The 26,115-nt window shown below is 39.2% G+C and overlaps 1 protein-coding gene across 1 annotated transcript; it reads left to right on the top strand.

The window, feature by feature from the left end:
• Nucleotides 1-1,511: 1,511 nt before the first annotated feature.
• Nucleotides 1,512-25,915, top strand: USP44 (ubiquitin specific peptidase 44). The gene is made up of 6 exons (XM_044744755.2): nucleotides 1,512-1,620; nucleotides 13,497-14,994; nucleotides 17,637-17,832; nucleotides 19,799-19,907; nucleotides 22,879-23,084; nucleotides 24,052-25,915. The coding sequence occupies exons 2-6, from the start codon at nucleotides 13,567-13,569 to the stop codon at nucleotides 24,249-24,251; spliced, it is 2,139 nt and encodes a 712-aa protein (XP_044600690.1). The 5' UTR covers nucleotides 1,512-1,620; nucleotides 13,497-13,566; the 3' UTR covers nucleotides 24,252-25,915.
• Nucleotides 25,916-26,115: the final 200 nt, after the last annotated feature.

The following is a 26,115-nucleotide window of genomic DNA, read 5'->3' as shown; positions in this document are numbered from 1 at the left end:
CCAACGATCTTCTAGACCGTTTTACAACATTAAAATAAGAGCAAAGATTTTGGTCTTTGTTATATTTTGCTTTCTAGGAACCACAGAAAGAACTATATTGCATGCCAGAAATGCTTAATTGGAAGAAATACTTCCTCTTAAGAGATGCTCTCATGTGACGCACACAGTGCATTTTAGAAATTAAGGTAGCGAAATACAGGATAGCAGTTTGTGTTTTGAGTGAGAGGAATGCACTGGGGACACAACTGAACCAGAGAGAATATTATGCGCTTAACTATACAGAAAAAAAATGAAAGGAGTCTTACTCTTTCTACTTTATTCCTATCTTTATTTATCTATTTTATTCCTATCTTTAATCCTTGTGTGCTTGACTAGTTTATGCAGTTGAATCTTCACGTACATACTCGATATTTTTTCAAACATGAACTGATTAGACTCTATTGCCATTTTATTATCTACATAAGAATTCTCAAGGTTAATATGTCAGATGTTAATTAGCCATTTCCCATTGGTTGGACACTTTTTTTCCTTCAAAATTTTGTTATTTGGATAATATACTACGAATACCTTTGTGCATTCATTCTTTTTTTCCAGGTCACACCACTGAAAGATATTCCCTAAAGTGGAATTGTTGATTAAAAGAGATGAACAGTTTTATAGCTTGCTTTATATATTGCAAGAAATCGTAGGCAACTGACATGTTATTAACGTTGCACGGTTGTCTCGCTGCTGCTTCAAGCTCCCCTTAGGAAGATGGTGTCTTTTCATTTTCAATATTCCCCACGGGGTAGAATTGGCTCAGAGCCGAGCGCCAAGTGAAAGCTCAATAAATCTTAATGGACTCATCTTCTTGTACCTGTAGTCTTGACTTTCCTCTTCTCCAGATTTTTCTCCCTCAGTCTCTTCTCTTCGTTTCATTTCGGAATAGCCTTCATTATCTTAAATGGGCAATTTCAAGTACGGTCATTTTGGACAGAGGTGCCTTTTTCTGTCCCTTAAATCTTATTTCTCAGGAAGTTTCCTATTCTGGAACCTTACTCGCCCGACTGCTATCTGAGGAAGCCCTTGAGCTCGCACCTAGGTGCCTCCTCGGGAAGGAAACGTTTCCTCGAAAAAGGTCGACGCCAGTTCCTTTGGGCAGATTCTGAAGATAACCGAACTGGCGCGCCTTTCTGCCAAACAATTCGGCGCCGCGTGAGTCGCAGAAGTTCAGTGCAGAAGGCATCGCGCGAGCGGGATGGTTTGCATCTCACAGGCTCGCGGTCACCGCGACGGTTACGACAGGTGCGGAGCCCGCCGCGGGGCGGAAGCTCCCACGGCCTCCGCGGGCCCCCGCCGCGCCGGGCACGTCCACCGCTGCCGCCGAGTGGCAGCCCCGGCGCGGCTCCCTCGGGACGGCTACCCTGCAGCCCCGCGCCGGGCGCCCCCTCCACACCCCCGCCCTCCGGCGGCGCGGGGGCGGGGCCGGTGCCGCGTCACCGCTGACGTAGCCGCCCGACCGGGCCCCTGCCGCCGCCGCCGCCGCCGCCGCCGCCGCCGCCGCCGCCGCCACTGCCACCGAACCGGGGGGCGGGTGGGGGTCGCGGGCGAGCGCTAAGATGGCCGCTCCGGCCGGGGCTGGTGAGTGCGTGGGGGCGCGCGGCCGCCGGCGGGCGCACAGGTCCGGCGGGCGCCCCGGGAGGGAGGCACCTGGCGGCGTCTTCCCGCGGCGCAGGGCGCAGGGGGTCGGAGGGCGGAACGGGGGCGGCGCGCGGACGGACCGGGGAGCGAGCCGAGGGGCGCGCGGAGGAGGCGGCGGCGGGGCCGGCGACTTTAGAATTGGCGCCCCTGGGAAGTCTCGGTGGGTCGTGCGATGCCCTGGCCGGTGTCCTGGTGGCCGGCCACCTCAGGAGCATCCGAAGATGCTGCGAGGAGCCGCGTCGCCTGTGGCCAGGGGCACCGCGTAGCCACCCCGCGCTGGGCTGGAGGGGGACGAGTTGGGAGGAAAGGGGGCGAAATTGGGGCGCCTGAGGGGGTGCCCAGGGGGAGTTGTGCCCTGACCCGAGTTCCGCAGCGTTGAGGAGATGGGATCGCGAATCTGATGTGGACTGGGGCGCTCTGCAGAGCTGGCACTGTTGAGATAAAACCACATCCTACCCCCGGCTCTGATTGACGCCAAGTGATGCTCGAAGCCCCTGGGATGCTTTGGAAGGGCAATTCTAGTTCTCTGTTTAGAAGGAATGCCTTGCCTTGCCTCCATCGATCGAGTCCCAGTGCTGCCAGCACCTGCTGCCACTTAGAGACACTTAGATTTTTGAATACCGGCTTCCTAAACCATTCCCGCTCTCCTTCGGGGAGGGAATGCTATTTGGGGAACATGATTAACGTGTCAGCCATGAGGGAAAAAAATGACTGCGAAAGTTTGAGAGAGTGGGACTCGCCTCCCTCTCCCTCCCGCCCCCCCGCCCCCATAAAAAAGAAAGTGAAACATGTAATTGTTTCAACTGCAAATTTGAGCTGTTGTAAATTCTACTGGTAACTGGATAATTTGTTGCAGTTTTAATTTTGGAAGTGGAAAAACAATTTAGCAAGTCTTGAGTTGCTATATCCTCAAGCCCGCGCGGCTCCCCACTTCTAAGTCTTAATTGTCATATCTTGCAAGTAACGGGGTTGTGAAATTAGCATGGAAATACGACTTTCAGGCTCTGCACTTGAATTCCTTATTATCTGTTAAGAGGCTGCCTGGGGGGTAAAAGTAGGGGGTGGTAGCCCTGGGCCTGAAATTCCATTTTGAGTTGTGTTTAAAACCAGCCGTCGGTGTAAACAAGAAAAAAGAATTGGCTGTTCACTGTGATCAAATTCAGGAAGGCAAAGATGAGTTAAGCACGTGTTTATAGAATATTTCATAATCTCAGTGAGAGGCGATATTCACTTGTCTTGAAAGAGATAAATCTTGGATTCTTGGAACCCTAATCTTTTTATCTTTAGCATCTCCGGGGATTTGACAGAGATTTTAAACATTTTGGCTCATTTAGCTTCTCTCACCCCCTAACTCTAATTTCTCCAGCTTTTTGTGTACTAGCCATAATTTTGCAGTGGATGGCAGGTTTTTCAATCCGGTGTTTATCATTGTAGACACAGTCCCTATTGAAATTTAGAGATGTTCTGATATTGAACAAATAGTTCAGTGCATACGTTGTAGAAAGCTGAAACGTTTTGGTTGTTTAGATTGGGCATCAATCTTGTTTTTCATCCAAAACATTAATTGTCGCAGATTTTTTTAGCTTACAAAAATTTAAGCGATAGATGAATCTGTTGAGTATAGTATACAATGATACACTTTTTGGAATATTTAAAATGGAAAATCTGTTGAAGATTTGGGTTAAATATTTGAAATAATTGTTTTTACATAATTGTCTTTACCCCCCTTTTCTACAGATTTTTCTTTTTGTATTACAAAAAGAAAGGAATGAGGTATCATACCTTCTACAAAACTTTTCCTCTACACACTTGAATCTTGTTGGGTATTACAGCCTTGGTGGTACATAGGAGGATTTTCTGCTCACTGGGTTGTTTGAGGGCAGAATATTTTATTGTATTTTTTTTTTTTTTTTTGAATGCCTAGCACCTGACTAACTGCTTCATACGGAGGAAAAAAACTCCTGTAAATGTTTGTTGAATTGTGTTTTTGGATGTTACAGAGATAAAGAGAAAGGCAACATTTTGGCTTCTTGGTAGCAGAAAAAAATGTGCTTTGGAGTTTTTGTCCTTCCAGCAGTGTTAGGGCAGAGCGAACGTGGTTGCCAGATTCTAATGGAGTTGTCTGGTGGTGGGAGATTAGAAAGGAGCTGGGGCATGGGCTTAGGAGTCTAATCAAGATAGGAAATGTGTGCCCCATCATTCTCTGGATTCAATAATGGGGGACAGTTTTGCCATCTGGCCCAGCCTAAACAGGTGACAAGTAACTAAAATATAGGAAGATTCTACAAATACTGGCTTTCTGGCAAAGATTAAGATTATTGTAAGAAAAACAATGGATTTTTCATAGCAATTTGAGACACCATAAAAACTCTACAATAAAGAATTCATTTTAACAGAGTTTTACATGCCATAGGAAAAAGCTAATTTATTTATAGTCCAAGAATATACTTGTTAAGCCAATTCATGGATGTACTAAAATGATAAGGTCTAGGCATTTTACACAAAGTATTTGAACTCTATTTACTAGACCCATGGTAGAATGTTCAATCTTTTGGTGACTATTTTCCCGATTATTATGAAGTTAGCTGCAGTAGGTTGATATGTAAGTGTGGTGGTGTGTCACTGATGATAAATGTTTTGGAACAGAATTGCCCATGAATGAAATACTTGTAAGTATTGATGGGTGAGGAAATCAAATAACCTGGAGGCAGAACTTACTTTCTAGGTGCTTTTTCTAAGAACATCATCAACTAGATTCAATCTCTGTGCTTCAGGAGAGGTATGTTAGAAATACCAGGAAGGCCCAGGGAAAAGGGTGTATCCTTTATTGTTTAATGAGGAATTTAAGTGAGATCAGGGTAATTATAGATTCTAGATCTCTGGAGGAAGAAAGAATAACCAGAGCCTTTCTAGGGATAAAGGAAAGGAAATACATCATGATTGACAAGGAGAGGTGCCAAAGCACATAATAGGCATAATAGCATACCTAAGAGGGCGCAGGGAGAGTGTGAGAGCCCATTGTGTTCATTCGTTCAATAATTTGTTCATTCAAAAATATTGAATCCCTTTCTCTGTACCAGGCACTATGCTTGACACTTGGCATTTTACAAACATTTCTTCAGAGGACAGGGTACTATGGTGGTTTCATGAAATTGAAAACTGCTCATAAGGAGTGGGTAGGGTTTGCCCTAATGACTATGGATAAAGTTATTTTCATTCTTATCCAAATGCACTTAGAGATTGTGTTGGTTAGTAATTCCTAAGGCCGACATCCTATTGAAACGGCCATTTCCTCCTATCTTTTATCATGGAAAATAGCAGATCTTCCTGCTTTTAATAGTTTTTAGATGATCTGTTTAGGTTATTTGGTACTATTAAAAGAAAGATAAGTTTTGTTACAAAAATTATCTTTGTTAAAATAAAGATTCAATATCTTCAATATCTTTAATATTAGCCCACTCTTTAATATCCATCCCTCTGCGAGGTCTCAGGAGAATTTTCTTTAATATGATAAAGATGGTTACTGTGACACAATTTTATTTAAGTATTCTACTTTATGCCCAGTGGTACAGATGTTTTTTCTTTAATTGGAATAGAATGTACATAGAATTTATATAAAATGTGCATGCCCATTTCCTGTGAAACAATAGTTCATATTCCACTTATGAAAAATTTAAAAAATTAAACTTATTGACAATGTGGTCATTTGTATATTAAAACATTTTAACAAAAGATGTGTGAGAAGTGCCTGGTCATAAATAAGAGTAGAAAAGTATATATTGTGCCACAATTTGAAGGCTCTTATATGCTATGTTAAGGAGTTTCAATTTATCTTGTGGTCTTTCAAGACTTAATCCTTTAATAATTTTAAAACTGCTAAAGTGTAAATGTTATGTGTGATTATTTAACTAAGTACGAGCTATGAAAGGAGGAAGCTTCTTAATAGAGCATGATGGTGTTATTTTAGTGTCTATTCAGATTGTAAAATATAGATTAATTCTTTTTGGCAATGCATATTAGCCATTTCCCGCATTCTGTGTCACTTTTTTAAATAGTAATTTAGTTTGACTATTTTTGTTTATTTTTCACAGTAACTTCCTGACTTTCATAACAACATATTTTTTATAGCCAAGAAACTGAAAATTGTGATACTGATTGCACTGGTTAGAAGTTCTAGATTACTTTCATATGACTAATCGTTGGTACCTCACCTCTTATAGGAACTTCTAACACTTATAACTATATTGTACCTTTTCATGCTTTCTCTCCAAGTGTCTTCCTAAGAAACTGAGGTCACAAGGGAGTGGTCAGCTGGAAAAATCATTATGTTGAAGATAACTGAAACTTATAGTGGAATATTAATTGTTGAAGTTACATTGAACTGAGATGAGACCTAAAATTAGCTATGTTTCTCACTTTTCAGTGATTCCTGTAGCTCTTAGTAATACTTATATTTGGAGCATGAATAGTTATTTAAAGAGTCACTACATATACCAAAACTTGAAATAACCTAATTAGGGGGCCAGCCTGTGGCGTAGTGGTTAAGTTCATTCGCTCTGCTTCGGCAGCCTGGGGTTTGTGGGTTCGGATCCTGGGCGTAGACCTACACCACTTGTCAAGCCATGCTGTGGCGGCATCCTACATACAAAATAGAGGAAGACTGGCACAGATGTTAGCTCAGGCATAATCTTCCTCAAGCAAAAAGGGGAAGATTAGCAACATATGTTAGCTCAGGGCCAATCTTCCTCACTAAAAAATAAAAATAAATAACCTAATTAGGGTTGGGAAAGTATGTCTCAATTTGCTTTTCTATAAAATGTATTTTTGGTATCTGAAAGCATCTAGCATGGGACAGGACATATGGTAGGCTCTGGTTGAAGATAGAGAATTCGGATAATGACATCACAAAATATCAGGAATCTGCCTTAACTGACTGTGGGGAAAAATTGGCCACTTGGTTGAGGGTGGGGGCAGTTTTGGTTACTAGTGAGTGATCATTCACTTCCTATCTTAACCACTGATTCAAATGTCATAAAGAGAACTGAGAGGAGACCTGCAATTAATACTAGTTGGTTGATTATACCAAAAATTTGGTAGCCTGAATGAAATGAAACAAATGGCTGAAACAAAATGGCGATAAAACCTATAGGATCTTCATAAAGCCCTTATTTTTTAATTAAGGTGATAAAAAGATGTTTGAGATATAGTCCCTCCATTACCTTAGGGAACCTACCCAACAGGTGGCAGAGTAAAGATGGATACACAAATAAACACAAGGATTCTTATTTGGCACAACCCCAGCCCTTTAAGCAATTAGAGGAGAAGAGGTTTTTTTAACTAGAAATACTTTAAGAAGGAGTTGGGCCTTGGAGGATGGATACATTTTTAAAGGTGGTGGTGAGAGAATGATGAAGATGAGTTCAGGAAAGTGGCTGGGGCTGATTCTTTTTGCCTGGAGTGTACATGACAGAGGGGTAATAAGGTAAGGAAAGGAAGATAGGTTGGAATCTGGAAAATTTTGAAAGCAAGACTGATGAAAGGATAATAATTTTTATTGCAGTGTTTGTCAAACTGCCATTATGAATTCAGTTTAGGGAGTTCTGACCAGCGTATTTTTTTAATGATAGGATAGGAAATATCAGAATACATTATTCTTATAAGGATTGCTTGTGAAACTTTTGTTCTGAATGCGTGTGTGTGTTATATGTATACTTATATTTACTAGAACCCGATGTAAGATTTCTTAGTCTGAGTCATAGTCAAAGTTGGAAATCCACTGCTTTAATGGACTATGGGGAACGGGATTTTAAGTACAAGAGTTAAAGGCTGAAAGCAAACTTGAAGATGGATTTGGCAGGATAGTTATGAAGGAGAGTGAGAATCCAGATGATGGGGGACCCGTTTGGAGGTCACCGCTGTGCTTCTGGAATGATATAATAAAGTCCATAATGGGAATGGTAGTTCTGGAAATGGAAGGGAATGAAGACTTGGGGAATGATTATCTTATATACATAGGTGACATTGGATGTTGGAGTAGAAGAGATTGGAAGAGGGAGTCAAAAAAAAAAAAAGATTTCTAGCCTGGGTACTTGAAGGATCATACAGTATCTTTAATAAGAGAATACTGGAAAAGAAGCTAATTCTGCGAAGGCGGCACAGTGTATAGGTAAGCTGAGTTTGCTGTGTGCCTGAGACTGGCTCAGAAAGCTTGGGGCTAAGGATAAAGTCTTGGTGGTCAGCTCTCTAGATCTGATCATTGAACCTCTGCTGGTAGGATGAGTTCCTTATGAGAAGAGGTTTGAAGAGCCATTAAAAATAGAAAAGTATTGCTGCGTGCTTAAAGCCTGGATTGTATGTTGCAAAGGGCTATAAATTTGAATAAATGAAAAGTAATTTCAGAGTCCTCTTTGGCTGGTAAATATAAGCAGTTTTGTGCTGTTGAACTGTGACAAGTTAAATATTTTATGTGTAATCTTTTTTTTTTTTTTGAAAGATTGGCACCTGAGCTAACAACTGTTGCCAGTCTTCTTTTTTTCTTTTTCTGCTTTTTCTCCCCAAATCTCCCCAGTACATAGTCGTATATTTTAGTTGTGGGTCCTTCTAGTGTGGCATGTGGGACGCTGCCTCAGCATGGCCTGATGAGTGGTGCTACGTCCGCGCCCAGGATCCGAACCAGCGAAACCCTGGGCTGCCAAAGCGGAATGCGAGAACTTAACCACTCGGCCACCGTGCTGGCCCCTACCTATAATCTTATTTGATTTTTGTGTGTGATATGAACCTTTGACTAAAAATATCCTAATAAGATCTTCCATTTTATTTCTCTTCTAGTCATCCTACCTGTTTTATAATTGCTTTAATGATATGCTAACTCTGTATAAAATAATTAGCTTTCAGTAAGTCAAATACAATTATTTTCTTAAACTTTAGAGATTTGCCGAAGGGAATTTTAAAAATAAAAATGCTCAGTTATATGGCATGAAAAGTTTGAATAGCTTGAATGGTTTGCTTGAAAATTAATATTTTTGTCTCTAAGCAGTAAATAATGACAAAAGGAAGTTTCAGAATATTTGTAAATACATCTGGCTTTAAAATAAAGATAGCATACTTGGTTTAGAAAAAGCCGTTTCATAGCAATTAATTGGAACTTCAAGTGTGAAACATTTTTTAAATGTAAGAGAAAATGATAGTATAGATAATTTTAATCTATATAAATTTCAGAACATTTGACTATTTGTATGTTGCTATTATATATAGATACAGGTGATATTTTATCAGAATCTATGTAGGGGATACAAAAATGTTTTATTTTTCTTTAAAATGAATATACTGCCCCAAATCACTTATCCATTTGGCTGGAGCCAAGCAGAGTTAATACGTTGCTTCTCAACAGTGGATTAGCAAATGAAAAGAAGTGCTCTGAAGCCAGTAGAGGAAAATAGGAAGTGTCAAGAAGATACTCCCATCCCCCTTTCTTTTCCTCCGAGCTTTTAGACCTTTGTGTAATGAGGCCCCTTTGGGGATACCCTAGGAACTGTCTCTGAGCTTTGGCTCTAGGCAGCCAGGCAAACTGGGTGTCTCCGGTGGCAGCAGCCTGGCTCTCTAGCTCCTGCTTTCCTCCCTACCCTTCTCTTGGTCATCCACCCCTTGCTGCTTTCTTTCATAAGTGGACAGGGTACGTGAGCCCCCTACTCTCAAATATTAATCTCATGATCTGTCATTCCACCATCCTGGTTTCACTTCTTTGGATTTTTAAAAAGATTTTACCGTTGAGAGATCCCCTTTTAAAATGCAAATACCCCTGGGAGAGGTCAGACCTTAGTTCTCAGCTAACATCTTAATTAACAGCACCTTAGTTGGGCTTAGTACACATTTGGTTGAGAAGAATGAAACCCTGGCTCAAAGTGATAAAACTAGAAGGAAACTAGCATTATAATAATAGTAGTAATAGTAATATTATTATTATTATTATTGTTGGCAGCTAAGATGTGCTGAGGGCCTTATTACTTTTTGTCAGTGCCGTCAAGTCGATTCTGGCTCCTAGCGCCCCTGTGTACAGCAGAGTGGAACCCAGCCTGGTGTTTTTGCAACATCCTCTCACCTTCCGGTGCTCTATCAGACGCTGCTCTGTGGCTATTCATAGGGTTTTCATGGCTAATTTTTTGGGGAGTGGGTGGCCAGGTCCTTCTTCCTAGTCCGTCTTGCTCTGGAAGCTCCACTGAAGCCTGTCCACCGTGGGTGACTCTGCTGGTATTTGAAATACCAGTGGCATAGCTTTCAGCATCACAGCAACATGCAGCCGCCACAGTATGACAATTGACAGACAAGTGGTATGGTTCCCTGACCACGAAACGGATCCAGGCCACAGTGAGAGCACCAAATCTTAACCACTAGACCACCAGCCATATTAAGTGCCAGGAATTGTATTCTAAGTGCTTTACAAATATAAATTTCTCTAATTCCCTAACAACCCTATTGGTGTTATTGCCACTGTTATTTTACAGGTAAGAAAACTAAGGGATGTGGGGTATAAATACATTGTCTAGGTCTCATAGTAAATACAGCCAAGTGTTAAACTCGTGCATTTCGGTTCCAGGGTGTGCTGTCTAACCGTTTCGCTGTGACACCTTTCCCCTGCTATAATGCCTCTCAGAGATGGCATCTCGTCAACATTTCACCCTTTTCACAATTTTGCATTGCATGGAATCATGCCGTTCAATTATAGGCCATTTAACAGGTCAGGGACCTTGCCGTCATCTAAATAGAGATTTTAGTAACAAGTGCAATGAAATAGGCGAATTCCTTGTAACCAAGGGAATGTATTTGCAGAATATAGAGGAGAAGGCAGTGAAGAGGCTAGCGTATCATTTAGTACATACATAGCACTGTCTTTCCTACTTAAAACTTACTGTACAAGTAACGTGATCCTTACCTTTGGAAATTTGAGAATATGGATTAGTAAAATAATTTGCAGCCCCCACTACCCAGAGATAACCCCCACAATAAATATATATATATATTCTTTCTAGGTTTTTTTCTTTTGAGCTTTCTTTTCTGAATGTCGTGCAAAGTATCAAATCATACCATCTCTTTAAAATGTTAGAATGAAATCATTTTCCTTGAGTGTAAATAAACGGCATTTCCTTCTTCATCTCTACAAGCAATTGAACTAATAATTATTGTCTATGACTTGCTAGAAACAAACATCTAACTAAATTATCTCTGTGTTCTTTATATGTTCCTTTTTAAATAAAAGGAGATAGAAGACAGCCCTAGATTCTTCTCTTAATCTCCATATTGAATCAATTCTTTTAAACAATCCAGCACAAATCTACCACTGCTCCCGTCTTGGCAGCGTTAATTTCCTTGTAATGTCTGGAGCAGTAGAGTCTCTTTTAATCACTCATCCATCTAGATCTGCCGTTCAGATCCTTCTGTAACCTGAATATCTGATCATGTCATTCTCCTCTACAGAGCTTTTTATTACCTGTAGGCCCAGGAGGCAGGCTTGGGGGTGATTGGGGCAGGTAATTCTCCAGGGGCCAGGTCCCAGTGAATGGGTCTAAAAGGGAAATTGGGGCTATGTGCAGGTTCCAGGTGGCTGCATCCCCTTGACTCTGCTGACTCCACGTAATGGGAGAGGGCCAGAGCAGGGGCCCCCTAAAGTGGCAGCTCTGGGTCCTGGTTGTCTGGGTCCAGAGGCAGACTATGCTGCTGCTTGTGGAGAGTAAACTTTTGGTAGCAGCAGGGACCAGGGCTAGGAGACCAGTTAGGAGCCTTATGGCAGTCATCGAGGTGAGCCTTGATTGTGGCTTGGACCAGGGTAGTAGAAAGAGAGGTAAAAGAGGTAGTCAGATTCTAGATATAGTGTGAAGATAGAGCCAACCATTTTTCCTGAAGGGTTGGTGTGGGGAGAGAGAAAGAGGAGTCAAGGATGACTCTAAGATGTTTGAGCCTCAATACGTAGCAGGAGTGAGGATAATGGAGTATATTAATCACTGATGTCTTAATTTTGCCATTAGCCACTATTGTTGAATACTAGGAATTCTAATAAAATGCTGTATTTGACCAGATTTTGGACCTCAGGAGATTTTGAGGGAAGAGAAGTAAACTTCAAATGTGTGTTTGAAATATCTGTCCAGGGAGGGGGGAGGGCAAAAGGGGTGATTAGGCTCACATGTGAGGGGATGGACTATAATTAGTGTTCAGGTGGTGAACATGATGTAATGTATCCAGAATTCGAAATATGATGTACATCCGAAAAAAATAAAAATTGAAAAAAAAAAAAGAAATATCTGTCCGCATGTGAGGGTTGGGACTGGTCAGTCTTAAGTGCATATTCAGGGTACCCTGTATCTAAAAGTTAAGAAATGGGGAGCAGGCAGGGCTTGGCTCTCTGATTGCTCGGAGATTTTATAAAAAAAGAGGTGGGAAGGACCCAAAAATCAACTTTACCTTGACAGTTTTCTTAGGGCCCTGGAGGTGGCACCTGCAAGTCCCCTTGAAATTCGTATTGTCTTGCTGCCCTAAAAAATGTAAAGCCTTGACCATGTTGCTTACACTGTTCTGAGTGTTCTCTAACTAGGTCCCCACCTGAAATTTGTGTGCCGTTTCTGTTAAATCAATTAAGATAATGTTTTGTGATCCCTACTTTTTAACTAGATGTCAGTTCACTATTTTTAGGTACTTGTAGCAGAAATATTCCTGACTTTAACTGATAAAGGAACAAGTTTCTGGGGTCAAAATCACGTAGGTTTTGTTTGCTTTATTATGTAGGGTTTTTGTGGTGTATGTATGTTTGTTTTTCAGAATAAGCTTATGATTTCAGATAAATGCTTAGGCCTGCCAAAAGGTAAAAGTTCATTGTATTGCCACCACTTCATCTTCTTCCTCTTTTCTCTTTATTTGCTTACACATCCTTGCACATTCCTCAGAGTCTATTCACACACAAAAGGATTTTCTCCTCCTTTCTCTCTCCCCAAGGCCGACTGTCAAGTCTGTCAAGTCAGAGTATGTTACAGAGCCATGAATTAAAGGTCATTATTGATTTACTAATGGAAAGCAAAATATAAAATGGTAATAATTAGAATATTTAATATGATTCATTTAAATAAAGAGAATAAAATATTAAGATTTGTTTACTATAGTTAGCATTATAGCTACCATTTATTGAGCGTTTACCTTGTGTGAGATAAATATTTTATATTATCTCAATTCTTCAACCATTCAATGAAGTTGGTATGATGTTCCCTGTTTTACAGATGAAGTTTAGAAAAGTAAAAAGATTTGCTCAAAACAGACATATAATAGTGTGTGGCAAAGGTAGAATTCAAACCTAAGTTTTCTGTTTCTGAACCCATGCCTTTGACTATGGTTGTGCTTTAGTAACTCCACTTAGGGCTCTCCGAACGTAGATTAGATGTATTTAGGTCTTGCCCACCTCAGTTGTTAAGAAAAGGAATGTAGTTTTGTAAACTGCCCTCAGACTATTGGGTAAAAAGAGGTTGGATCTTATTCTAGTTCAGTGAAAAGTGGTCACTACCCATCCTTCACCAGTAGATGGTGGCAGAAAATTAAAAAGAGCTTTTAAAGGAAACCCATCAGAGAAAGCAAAGTGAAGGTGTGTTCTTTCAGAACAAGGTGTGTGGGAGATCAGAGAAGAGTAGAGTAAGGGAAGGGTGAGACGTGCCTGTGGAATCATGACAGGCAGCCCAGAAACTGGGAGGGAGCAAATTTATAAAATTATTCTTGGAAAGATACCTTATAAAAAAGAAAAATGTTGGCTTCCTTTTATTAAAAATTGACATTGTTTTGTTTAGTTTTCAGATGCTTCAAGTGTTGTGAACAGAGACTTGTTTGGATTATGTGTTTCTCAGCAAGACTAAATAAATGTTAACAATGGATAAGTGCAAACACATTGGTCAGTTGCGGCTTGCTCAAGACCATTCCATCCTCAACCCTCAGAAATGGCATTGTGTGGACTGCAATACAACTGAGTCGATTTGGGCTTGCCTTAGCTGTTCCCATGTTGCCTGTGGAAGATATATTCAAGAACATGCACTCAGGCACTTTCAAGAAAGCAGTCATCCTGTTGCATTGGAGGTGAATGAGATGTATGTTTTTTGTTACTTTTGTGATGATTATGTTCTTAATGATAACGCAACTGGAGACCTGAAGTTACTACGAAGTACGTTAAGTGCGCTCAAGAGTCAGAATTATCACTGCCCCACTGGGAGCGGAAGGGTCTTACGGTCTGCGGGTACACGCGATGACTCTTATTTCTTACATGATGGCGCCCAATCTCTGCTTGAGAATGAAGATCAGATGTCTACTGCTGTCTGGCACCGGAGAAGGATACTAATGGGTAAAATCTTTCGAACTTGGTTTGAACTATCACCCATTGGAAGAAAAAGGCAAGAAGAACAATTTCAGGAAAAAATAGCAGCAAAAAGAGAAGTGAAGAAACGACGGGAAGAATTAGAGTATGAAGTTAAAGCAGAATTGGAAAGTATGCCTCCAAGAAAGAGTCTACGTTTGCAAGGTCTAGCCCAGTCCACCACACTAGGAATAGTTCCTGTTCAAGTACCGCTACCAACCCCAGCCTCACCAGCAAAAGATAAAGTATTATCTACCTCAGAAGATGTAAGATTAAGAAAAGCCAGTGACTTCTCAGTTAAACGAACACTAGTAGTAACTCCTGGTGTAACGGGATTGAGAAATTTGGGAAATACTTGCTACATGAATTCTGTTCTTCAGGTGTTGAGTCATTTACTTATTTTTCGACAATGTTTTTTAAAACTTGATCTGAACCGATGGCTGGCCGTGACAGCTAGTGATAAGACAAGATCATCTTATAAGCGTCTACCAGTCACCGATACAGTATATCAAATGAACGAATACCAAGAAAAAGATACAGGATCTTTTCGCTCCAGACGTCCAAGTTTATCATTAGGACTAAGTGGTGGAGCATCAAAGAGTAGAAAGATGGAACTTATTCAGCTGAGGGAGCCAAGTTCACAATGCATTTCTCTCTGTCATGAATTGCATACTTTGTTCCAGGTCATGTGGTCTGGAAAGTGGGCCTTGGTCTCACCATTTGCCATGCTACACTCAGTGTGGAGACTAATTCCTGCTTTTCGTGGTTATGCTCAACAAGATGCTCAGGAATTTCTTTGTGAACTTTTGGATAAAATACAACATGAACTAGAGACAACTGGTACCAGTTTACCAGCTCTTATCCCCACTTCTCAAAGGAAAGCTATCAAACAGGTTCTGAATGTTGTGAATAACATTTTTCATGGACAACTTCTTAGTCAGGTATGGATTTTTTTAAATCTTATTTTCATCTGGGGGAATTCATAAAGTGAAGCCTAAAAAATGCATAATCTTTCTATATCTAGCGTGTTAGAGCTAGTACTGTTTTCAGATCAAAATCGATCGCTTTCACAAATATGTATAGAGAAGTCTGCTCACTCATTTACAGCTGTTTCCTTCATGAATCATTGGAAGTAGTTTTACATGCATGGTGTCAAAGCTTTTTTTGTGGGGAGAGGGAATCAGAAAACAGAGCTTCTTAGGTTAATAATAATACATTCATTCTCTGAGGAATTGAGAAGAGGGTTTAATCCCACAGGGAACCGATTTGAAGATGCTGCAGTACTGGGAATGGATTGGTGCACACTTGAGTAATTTCAGGGGCCAAGGAGGAGCGCTGGAGGACTGCCCATGAAACCAAGGGGGGCAGGGTCTGAAAGCTTTAACAAGTCTGTGGGAAAATTTTAAGGTAAAGAAGTGTGATTCCATCTAGAATAATCCTAAATGGTTTTCCTTTTTTAATTACAGCTGCAAAAGTTTCCCTTGTGAAAAGGAATCACAAAACCAGACTCTTCCATCTAATTAACGGTTCTCTATAATGAGTGGACTTGTTGGTAGACTATTACTAGACATAAGACTCTCTACTTTTCCAGAGCACAGAGCATTAAAAAAATTTTTTTCTTTTTAAGCTTAGGCAATTGGTCACTTAGGTCATTTCCTCACGCCTGCACACCTGCCTCTGTTCCTCAGTTCACCTTTCATGGCAATGATATCATCTCTTGTTTTTATAGCATACTTTTTTGGCATGTGGTTTAAATATTTGAAATGTAATTCTTCTTAGGGAATATCTTTTAAGTTTCACTTAATGTTTCAGAAATGTAAAGATTCTACATTTTGCTAATTAGCAACTAAGAGTTTGTGTTTCTTGTATTACGTGCCGTTTTACTTTTCCACCATCCTTCTCTGTCATTTCTAACTTTTTATGCAGATGTTTAAAATACGCTATATAAATAAAAGTAATATATAGTTGTAGAAAACCTATATGATACAGTAAATCTATGCAGAAAAGAAAAATCATCCTCTAATCCCATAACCCCACAACGCACACAAAAGACTACTATTTTGGTATATTTCCTTCCAATTTTTTTTTCTTCTGCACATTTTATACTTTTTCTTTTCCCTTAAGTGTGTGGTCATGTTGAGTTTACCTGCTTTTTAAATTTTTTCACTTAACAACATAAAGATTTTTTGTAGTCATTAAAATATTTAATCATTCTTTTCACACCGTTTCAATGTCCATCATCTGCATATGCCACAATTTCTTTATCCATTCTCCTATTGTCAACTTGTAAAGTAGCTCCAGTTTTTCCATTATTATAATGTTCTGATCACGTAATACATTTTTTCCAGTGATTTCGTTAAGAGAGAGTCGTAGAAGGAGAATTACTTTGTCAGAGGGTATATACTTGGTTACAAATTTCTTTACAGAAAGTTACCATTTTATATTTCAAATAGTGTGACAGTGGCTATGTGCTTGTTTTTTCCTTTATGGATGAATTTTGAAATTAATAAAAATTATGTCAGCTTTTTGCTCTCTTCCCTTTGAACATGTAATAAACTCTTAGGAAACTGGCCATTTCAGGAGATTTGGATGGTTGGTTGCTGGAATGGCTTTTTTTTAAAGAAACTATTCCCAAAGGTAAGACCCTGGCCCTAGAGAGTCCCCAGACTAAATGCCACGAGTATTCTTTTTTCTTCTGTGTCAACTTGTTAAATCTAAAATCTGCATTAGAACTGGTTTCTTTATTTGGTTACCTGTTCTAGGAATGTAGCGTGTGTGAAAGAGCTTAGTAATATTTCACATCATGTGTGGATTATTAGATCTTAAGGGTCTGGCTTCAGTTATGTGCAGTGTCTGTTGGCATTAAATCTGCTGAATGCTTCCCTGAAGTTATTATTCTTTCCCTTTCCGGTTACCCAATTTCCTATGTAAGTTGTTAGAACTCTCCCGTATTCTTTGTGGTTCCTGTATTTTGATGAGGATCTTAAGGTAGTGATGTTAACTTTAAGTGAGATATGACATCATTATTTATGTTATATGTATTGTCTTTTGAAGTTATCAGTTGGTAGGGCTTTAAAATCTGTATATATTAATATATTGTCTATAAAAATAGACTAATAGTAATTTATTTGTATTATGGTTAAGAGTTTATAGAGATTTGGGGAGAGAAAAATCAGTGAAAAATGAGCAAGGAAAAATGGCAAAGAACCTCAAGTCTAAACACATTAAATTAAATGCATATAAATATATATCATATAGACACACACACGCATTGTATATCTTATTAAATGAGTCCTCAGTTTGGTTTTTTACCTAAATTCAGATTTGACTTGGAGTTTTTTGAATGCCTAGTAGTTAAAAGCCCACAAATGCGTAATTAATGACAGTCCTTTGGAAGGAAAATTAATTATAATAGAAAATTCCTGAAAATAATATAAAGCAGATTATTCAGAATTCTGGTGGTGCGTTTTCAGAAGAAAAGCTTATTTCCAGGCAATGACCTCTAGTGAAAGGAGTAAATGCTTTGACAGAAAGGATTTGACAGAAGGATTGTAATCTGAGAAACTAAAATTTTTATTTGCAGGTTACATGTCTGGCGTGTGACAACAAATCAAATACCATAGAACCTTTCTGGGACTTGTCACTGGAATTTCCAGAAAGATACCAGTACAGTGGAAAAGATACTGCTGCCCAGCCATGTCTGGTGACTGAAATGTTGGCCAAATTCACAGAAACTGAAGCTTTAGAAGGAAAAATCTACATATGTGACCAGTGTAACTGTAAGTAGAGACTGTATATTCTCTCTGCTTTTCTAAGATTAGCAAAGAGACCCACAAATGAGAGGAAGCTGGAAGAAATTCCTTATGTAGCCGTTATGGAAAGAAACCTTGAGAATTCATCGAAAGAAACTAGGCTATTCTACTTTATAATTGGCATTTTTGAACTTTGTGTTTATTTTGCTTTATTGATGACATTAAAAATATTTTTCATCCTATAGTCAATTGTGGAGAGAAAGGATTCATAAAATAAGAAATTTAAATTTTAATACATTAGGCAGAATAAAGTAGCAAAAGGGAATAGTAAAAGCAAAGTATGTTACTTAGTACTGAATGAAATGTTGGCTTTATGAATCTTTTTGCTTGTATCAAAACACTGATATATAGATAACGTGTGTGTGTGTGTGTGTATATATGTGTATGTGTCTGTATACATACCTGTATAATAGGAAATAATATATAGTTGGACTGCTGCTGTGGAGATTGCCTTCATGAAAACAAAGATTCAAAAACTATCTACTGACTATCTCTTCTATATTCATCATTGTTCTTGTTGCTATGGATAGAGGTAAGACACTTTCAAGGTACTCACATACCTAATGGAGGAAACAGACAATTAAGATCCACCCTGATAGGCTCGCTAATAGAGGTGAGCACAGGAACCCAACACTGGGAGATGAATCAGCCATTTCAGTTACAGAGCAGCATCCTCCTCCAGGGAAATGGTGTATAAAACCACGTCAGATCTGCGTGTCTTTATCTGGTATCTCTATCTCCTCTATCAATGTGTACATGGCATTTTAGTGTTTATACTAAATATTTCCAGGTATTCGCCCTAATTTCCATGTCTGAAAAAAATGATTTTAGGGCTTTAGATACTAAACTTCTAAGGTAATATAAAAGAAATGTTGGATGTTCCAGCATTGAAGAAATGTCATATCACATGATGGTTTTCTAGAATGACTTAAATTAACATTGTTTTCTGAGTACTAATATGAACTCTGTTATAAGGAATTACACAAAGGCAAATGTAAGTCAAGGAGTTGACATCCCTTATCCAGCTAGACTTGGACCATATATTCTGAGAGACAATCCAAAGGTAGGTCCAGGACATTCAGCAGCAGCCAGGTAACCTGGATCTTACAGGCAGAGACCTGGAGGAAAGGCTTCTGGTGGCAAGTGGAGACGGCTGAGAGGACAGCCTCATGATGCACTGATCCCACCTCCTACATGAGAAGCAGCTGCTACTATGGCTGAAGTCGGAGCTGGTGTACAAGTTGAAGGACAGCTCCTGGACATCAGGAGCAAACTTTGGTAGCCAGTGGCCCAGCCAGAAGCTGCAGGACACAGACCATAGGTGGACCTCCAGGGAAGCAGAGAGGACAACAAAAAGAATCCAAAGTTCCACTTTTTAAGATCTGGTGCTAAATTAGCAAAAGCAAGACACTGAGGGAGGCCTCAGATGCAGAGCTAGTAAGGTCTGCTTTCTCAGGCCTTGGCCAGGGCTGGGATGGATCGCTGGAGAGGGGTGTTCTGGGCAATGAGGACCCATGCCCCTGGGGATCCTGATTAGCCTCAATAAATGAACTGAACGTGTAACTTTTTTAATTAAGAATTTGGGAAGAGTATATTAAAGTATGTTTAGGGAGAGTTTTAACTTTTCCTATTAATTGGCATAGCCAAATCCATTTTCAAATATTACAGCATTATCATTCTGTTGTTTATTTGCAGGATTATATTAAATCATGTACCTATTTGTTTATGTCTATGTTGACTAGCTCCTAAGTTTTCTTTTTTATCGTGTAATTGTAAGTTCCTTGAGGGCAAGGTCATTTCTTTATCTTGAGCACAGTACAATGCCTGTAACACAGTAGATGTTTAATTGATAATACACCTCTGAATTATTTTAGTTTACTCAGCTCTTCTTCTCTCCTTAAATTTGATTCTCATTCTGTCTTTGATATCACAGCAAAGCGTAGAAGGTTTTCCTCAAAACCAGTTGTCCTCACAGAAGCCCAAAAGCAGCTTATGATTTGCCACCTGCCTCAGGTGCTCAGACTACATCTCAAACGATTCAGGTTAGTAGTCATATCATAGTATCACCAGTGCCTACCAGCATCCACTTCTAACTTGATCATTCCTTGTGCTTAAAGTGCTTCGAAACTTAATACACATGATGAATTAAATTTTAATACTATATACTTGGCTAGTAGATGACTTACATCTACTTTTTTTTTAAGAAAAAAAAAAATTCTGTCTGTAGCCTCAACCAGGGGACGGCGTATTCAATAACTCACCTCCTGATTAGCTTCCCTCGCAGAAGGCACTGATGACCCGCAGACCCCTCATGTTTTGGTCTGCTGGGTGATGTGATTCTCCTGGTGCGTTTCTGCTTATAGTGTTTAATATTCAGCATATTTTAGGTATAAAATTTTTTAATTTAATCTGTAACTTGAGAGTATTTGACCCAATTGCTTTATCCTGGGAAAATATTTGAACAAAGGTATAGCAGTTCAATTCAAAGCAGTTAAAAAACAAAACCAAAAACAACTAGTCTTCAGAAATGTATTTAGTCAAGTGAATTAGTTGGCAAGGCTTTTGGTTAATCACAGCCCATGGTTTCATCCCCTGCAATTACCATGTTCCCTTACAGCTTGTTGTTCTCTTAAGGAATGAGAGGCTACTTGATGGGCTATAATTTGAAAACCATTGAGACCATGTTTCTCATACATATTCATTGTTGCTGGTTTAGTTGTTGTTGTTGTTTTTTAATAATTAAAGGAATTCATGTTTATAAAGAATTCAGACAATACAGAAGGCAAAGTAAAAGCCCAAAGCGCAAGTGCCTCTTTCCTCAGTCCCGTTCCCCAGAGATAATCACTGGTAGCTTGTCAGGGATTTCAGTTATTTATTGAAGCTGTTAAACAGTCAGCAAATAATCATGTAAGTGCTTTTTAATGCAAGATGATGTTCTGTATTCTTTGGGGAATACAGAGTGAGAGCCTTCTCTCAAGATTAGTCAGGCATGCACAGAAGTAAAGGTGAAGAGAAATACTGAGTGTCACAAACTGTCACACCATGATTTATCAGAGACGGAGGAGGGGGGTAGCGGAGCCTAAACGTTCCTGAGGCCTCTCTAATGGCGTAGGTGGCTTCATATCACTCAAGTCTCAGTTCATGTGTCGTTTCTTTAGCGAGGACTTCCCTGACCATCCTGTTTAAAACTAGCGCCAGCTAACCCTCAGTAGCACATTACCCTGTTTTTGCTTAACGACGACAAACACTTTGTGCCCTTAGTAGTTTCCTTATTTCTCTCCCCCTGCCAGTGGAGCAGAAGCTCAGTAATGACAAGGATCTTGTCTTTTTCATTCCTGTACCTCAAGGCCCAGAACCAAGCTCCACACGTAGGAGATGCCCCAAAATATTTATTAAGTGCATGAATGGGTATGGAGGAAGGAACAGGGAAGGGTGTTTAGTGAAAAGTCAGGTGAGACCTGCCATTGTATATAGAATCAAGTGGAATGAAAACGGGAAGATGAGTTAGGAGGTTAATACTGTATTCCAGGGCCGGGTAAGCCTGGAGAGGTGAGAACATAGGAGAGATTCTGTAAAGCTAAAATTGGAAGGACTTAAATTTTTGTTACTTAGTTCGCTACTATAAACTGTTGAAGAACATCCTGTTCTTCCTAATTGCTACTTTACTCTGGCATTTGAAGCTCTCTTTAATTTAAACCTGTTTGACTCTGTTCCCTTCCATCTTCTGCCCAAAATATTTTTGACCCTTCATGCCATATTTATTTCTGATTCAGAGACGTGACTTACCACCACATTTCTCTTTCTCCTCTCTCTTCGTCTACTCAGAAAGTACGATTGTGTTTGCCTGTGTATAAAATATATAAAAGATAAAAGCGAGAATGGGACTGGGGAGGGACACAGGAGCCTTTGAAGAAGCATAAGAGATGGGACATTTCTAATGCCTTTGAAGCGCCTGTGTGCCTCCCAGGCCTCATCCCTTCCCCTCTCCTCAGAGGTAAACCACTGTGAATTTTGGATACAGTGTTGTAGTTTATACGTTTATGGAGGATTGGGATATGACTTCTCGTCCAGCAGGTGATATAATTTGCAAGTCTCACCTTTAGTTCCATACCATTTTACATCGTATTAATAAGCATTTTCATGTTTATTTTTTTCCTTCATAAAACCTGTCTATATTCCTTTCTCCCTTCTCTACCTGCTGTTGTTTTTCTTACCCTCATGGTTTAGTACTCTAATAGTATCATATTTTCTTCCATGTCTGTCTTTTGTCTCTGCTCCACACCACCCCAAACTGGATTATCATCTCTTGAAAGAACTACCGCATATTGCATTATTTTTGCCCCACAGCACCAGCTCATACTCTATGTATGGTAAAAACACTGCTTGCCATGCTTTGATCCGGTACTGGGAAGCATGACCAATAGACTGAGAAAATGACAGTACAGGAGCGTTATTAGAGTTCTGTCACTAAGTCAGGGACTTACACTTACTCTGTCACTAAGACAGCTGACCTACACAGGGAAGGGTCAGAGTTCCTATTTTTTTAGTCTGAAGAGCTCTGAAGTGTTCCGAGGAATCAGAGGTGGCCTGTTTTGTTCTGCTTTTTCTCCACACCTGGCCAAGAAAAGTCCAGATTATGTCTCCCAAGAATAAATTCCCTCCTCATGGTGTGACAAGACAATAAAGAATTAAAAACCCTTGAATTTATCTGTTACAAGGGGGGAAATGTCCTATGCCACAAAAGTTAATTTTCTTGCTATATTATCATCTAACTACCGAAGGCAAATATTTATGTTAAAACCTGACCAGACCTGTTTGGTAAATAAGACTAACTTCCTCCATTTATAGCCAACTTTAGCATTGGAAGGATTTTGTATTTACATTATTTGTTTTATATATGATACTTTGTGTTCTGCACTCTCTGGGGCCTTCTATTATTATGACTGTCTGAACTGTAGAACATGGTTACTTTCCCTTGATCTTGTGGATGATTTTAGCCCGGTTTGTTCACAGGTGGTCAGGACGTAACAACCGAGAGAAGATTGGCGTTCATGTTGGCTTTGAAGAAATCTTAAACATGGAGCCCTATTGCTGCAGGGACTCCCTGAAATCCCTCAGCCCAGAATGCTTTATCTATGACTTATCTGCTGTGGTAATGCACCATGGGAAAGGATTCGGCTCAGGACACTACACTGCCTACTGCTACAACTCTGAAGGAGGTAGAGATGGGAGCTAGTGTTTGATCTTGGATTAGACTTGGAAGCTAGAGTTCAGGCTTTAGTGATTTGGCCACTAAGTCATCTTAAGCAGAGCCACTTGACCTCTTGTTTTCTTTCAAGAAGAATGCTTCTGCAGTACTGTTGAGTGTTTGTGCAGAAAAGGGAGATTTTTTTCGTGGGATTGCGGTAGTTTTGACTTTTAAGGGCTGTAGGGATACGATAGGATAATAAAGATGGTCTCAAAAGTCAGAAAGAGTGCTATCTTTTCTTAAAGGCACATTTCCAGGAGCAGGTCCTCTGTTTACTGGTTTAATTCAGTTAATTTTTATGTTAAAGAAGAGAGCATCTAGTGAACTGTGGGATCACAGATACTTGGAACAAACTTTAAGTTCAGATTTTAACATATAAAACTCACTTTCACTTACTGCCTCCATGGACCCTTCTAGGACAGTCTTCATAGGTAGCAAAAGTGATTGGATTTAGGTTTCATGTTTTATTCCCCTTTCCCTACCTACTATTGAACAAAGAATGAGCCTCCCGCCTCACACCATTTACCCCGCTTCCCCTCCCGACAGAAAAGAGGTGTGGACAAAAAGCCCTGATAATGCACAAAGGCAATTAATTTAACACTAAGCTACCAAGAGTTGGTTGTACACTATTTGCTTTATCGTATGATGAGCAGCAAAAGCATTAACTAGTAAGATTACACCAGGAATTGAAGATAGTGTTAAAGGAACTAATCAGTCAGATTCTATAACTTCAAATTACTTCTAGGATAAAGGTAGATAATTCCAGAGCAACATAGTGTCTAAGCTCTATTTCACATTAAAAGAAATGAATTTGCTAGATGATGATTTTCCCTTGAAAAAAAGCTTAACTCTCACGGAAACTAATGCTTTTAATTTATGCTAGACATTTCTGAAGTTCCTTCATAAACATTAAGGTGTATTTCTGTGCTCCCCTCTAGGGTTTTGGGTACACTGCAATGATTCCAAGCTAAGCATGTGCACTATGGACGAAGTCTGCAAGGCCCAGGCTTATATCTTGTTTTACACCCAGCGAGTCACTGAGAACGGGCGTCCTAAACTCCTGCCTCCAGAACTCCTGTCTGGTAGCCAGCATCCCAGTGAAGAAGCTGATCCCTCTTCTAATGAAATCTTTAGCTGATCCAAAGACAGTGGGGCTTTCTTCATTCCATCTGTATATATACTTTTTAAAAGGGCTGATTTACAGTTTTGAACTTCATTGTTTTTATTTTTTACTTATGAATCAGTGCACACTGTTTTTATACATTTGTATCTAACTACAACAAAACTTTTTAGAGACAGTTAGCAGAAATACTTGTTTATGTATGACAGCCGGAAACCAAACCTTTTTCAAGTACTTGGGAGTACTTTTAGAGTTTACCTCAGTCTGGTGTTACCTCTTTTATACTTTAGTGTCTTAATTGGCTCAGATCATGAATTTGTGCAATCTTCTACTGAAGAAGTTCAGGTGGCATCATTTTATACATTTCTTATCTTTTGTAGCTATTTTCTATACAAATTCTTATTAGATAGAAAATTAGACACTTTCTTCACTAATAGTCTTACCAAAAAAAAAATTTGTATATTGAAATCACTTTTGCCCCTTGAAGGGAGTCAAAACTACTACATTCGAAAGTGAAATATCAAGGTATCACCTAGATATTCATCAGTAATACTCATTGATATCCCTGAAGCTTTGTGTTATAGGGCTCAGAACAGACATTACTCTGGTTAATAGAACTTCATTTTTTCAAAACTGTATTAAGTTTGAATAATTGTTTATTTGGCGTAGTCAAACTGTATGCAAATACAAACGACAGCTTTATAAATAGTATGTTTAAATGACTTCAGTAATATGGTCATAAAAACGATGATGGATGGGACTTATAATGATGATTTGTCTGGCAGCAACCAGGTTTGTCCAGATTCTAATAAAGCAGTCATATCAAAAATTTGAATTTAGCAAATAATGTTATGATTATGCAAGTACAGTTTAACTTGGATATGAGTTCATTTTATATGTTTAACATTAGATCTCTTAAAGCTTTGTACCATATATCTTGAGATTTTTAGTTTAAAGGAATAAAAGTAAGTCTTGAAGAAAAAAAACTTCATAGGGCAGAGATAATTGTTCAAAATTGAAAACTGGGCAACATATTCAATATCTCATTTTTCTAAATAAATAAAGCCTAGAGTACTTACTCTTGCCAGGATTATGTGAATACTAGGAACCTCTTAGTCAAACACTGGGCCCTGACATTTTTTTTAAATTAAAAATTATCTAAACTTGCATTAAAAATATAGTATGAAATACTCTTTGCTCTTCCCTAAGACTCTTATAGATCTCTTTAAAATCCTACTGCTGCTAACTTAATTTTATTCAGAAGGAGGAGAATCCACTAACCTCTGTAGATCTGCTATGCAAGATCTTAGCTCAGTGGCAACCACTGGAAGATCATTTATCCCTTTTTTCTTAAGTTTGCTTGCAGGTTGAAATCTTAATGAAAGGTAATATCCTGCAGAATGTGGTTCTCCCTCCAGTGATCATCTATAAGTATAAGCTTGAAAAGGACCTCTATTAGCAAATTCTCCTTAAATTTCAAAGAACAAGTCATCTGAGGCAGCTAGCTGATTGTGAAGTGCAATGAGAACTTATCAGTGAACAGGCAAATCATTTATGCCAAAAATACAGCTTAAGTATTAAATGGCTAAGGTTTAAAATTGTTCATTTATTAAATACCTATGCAAGTTGTTACCTCAACTGTTAACATAATTATACCTCATTAAAGATTTATGTGGTCAAGATATCCGAGTCTAGCTTTTTTTAATTTCAAGGATTACTTTATACTTAGGTTAACTGCTATACATTTCAGTACCTAATTTTAGTGGGATATTTTAAAAATAACTCTGGAAGCTATGTTGTTTGTGATGGTATAGTCACTTGTTTCAGTACTTATTTCAATTTCAAAATTTGTGACAAAGAAATAAAGTGACTTTACTTTTTA

Source organism: Equus asinus, chromosome 4, assembly GCF_041296235.1.
Source record: "Equus asinus isolate D_3611 breed Donkey chromosome 4, EquAss-T2T_v2, whole genome shotgun sequence".
Taxonomy (NCBI): Eukaryota; Metazoa; Chordata; class Mammalia; order Perissodactyla; family Equidae; genus Equus; species Equus asinus.
This window is presented reverse-complemented; position numbering and strand designations above follow the sequence as displayed.

What these genes read in the sequence shown, in the direction of transcription:
- USP44 (XM_044744755.2), top strand. Translation starts at nt 13,567, where the DNA reads ATGTTAACAATGGATAAGTGCAAACACATTGGTCAGTTGCGGCTTGCT. An exon ending in ATGGACAACTTCTTAGTCAG is followed by an intron (nt 14,995 to 17,636) that starts GTATGGATTTTT and finishes TTTTATTTGCAG; the next exon opens with GTTACATGTCTGGCGTGTGA. An exon ending in CTGCTACAACTCTGAAGGAG is followed by an intron (nt 23,085 to 24,051) that starts GTAGAGATGGGA and finishes GCTCCCCTCTAG; the next exon opens with GGTTTTGGGTACACTGCAAT.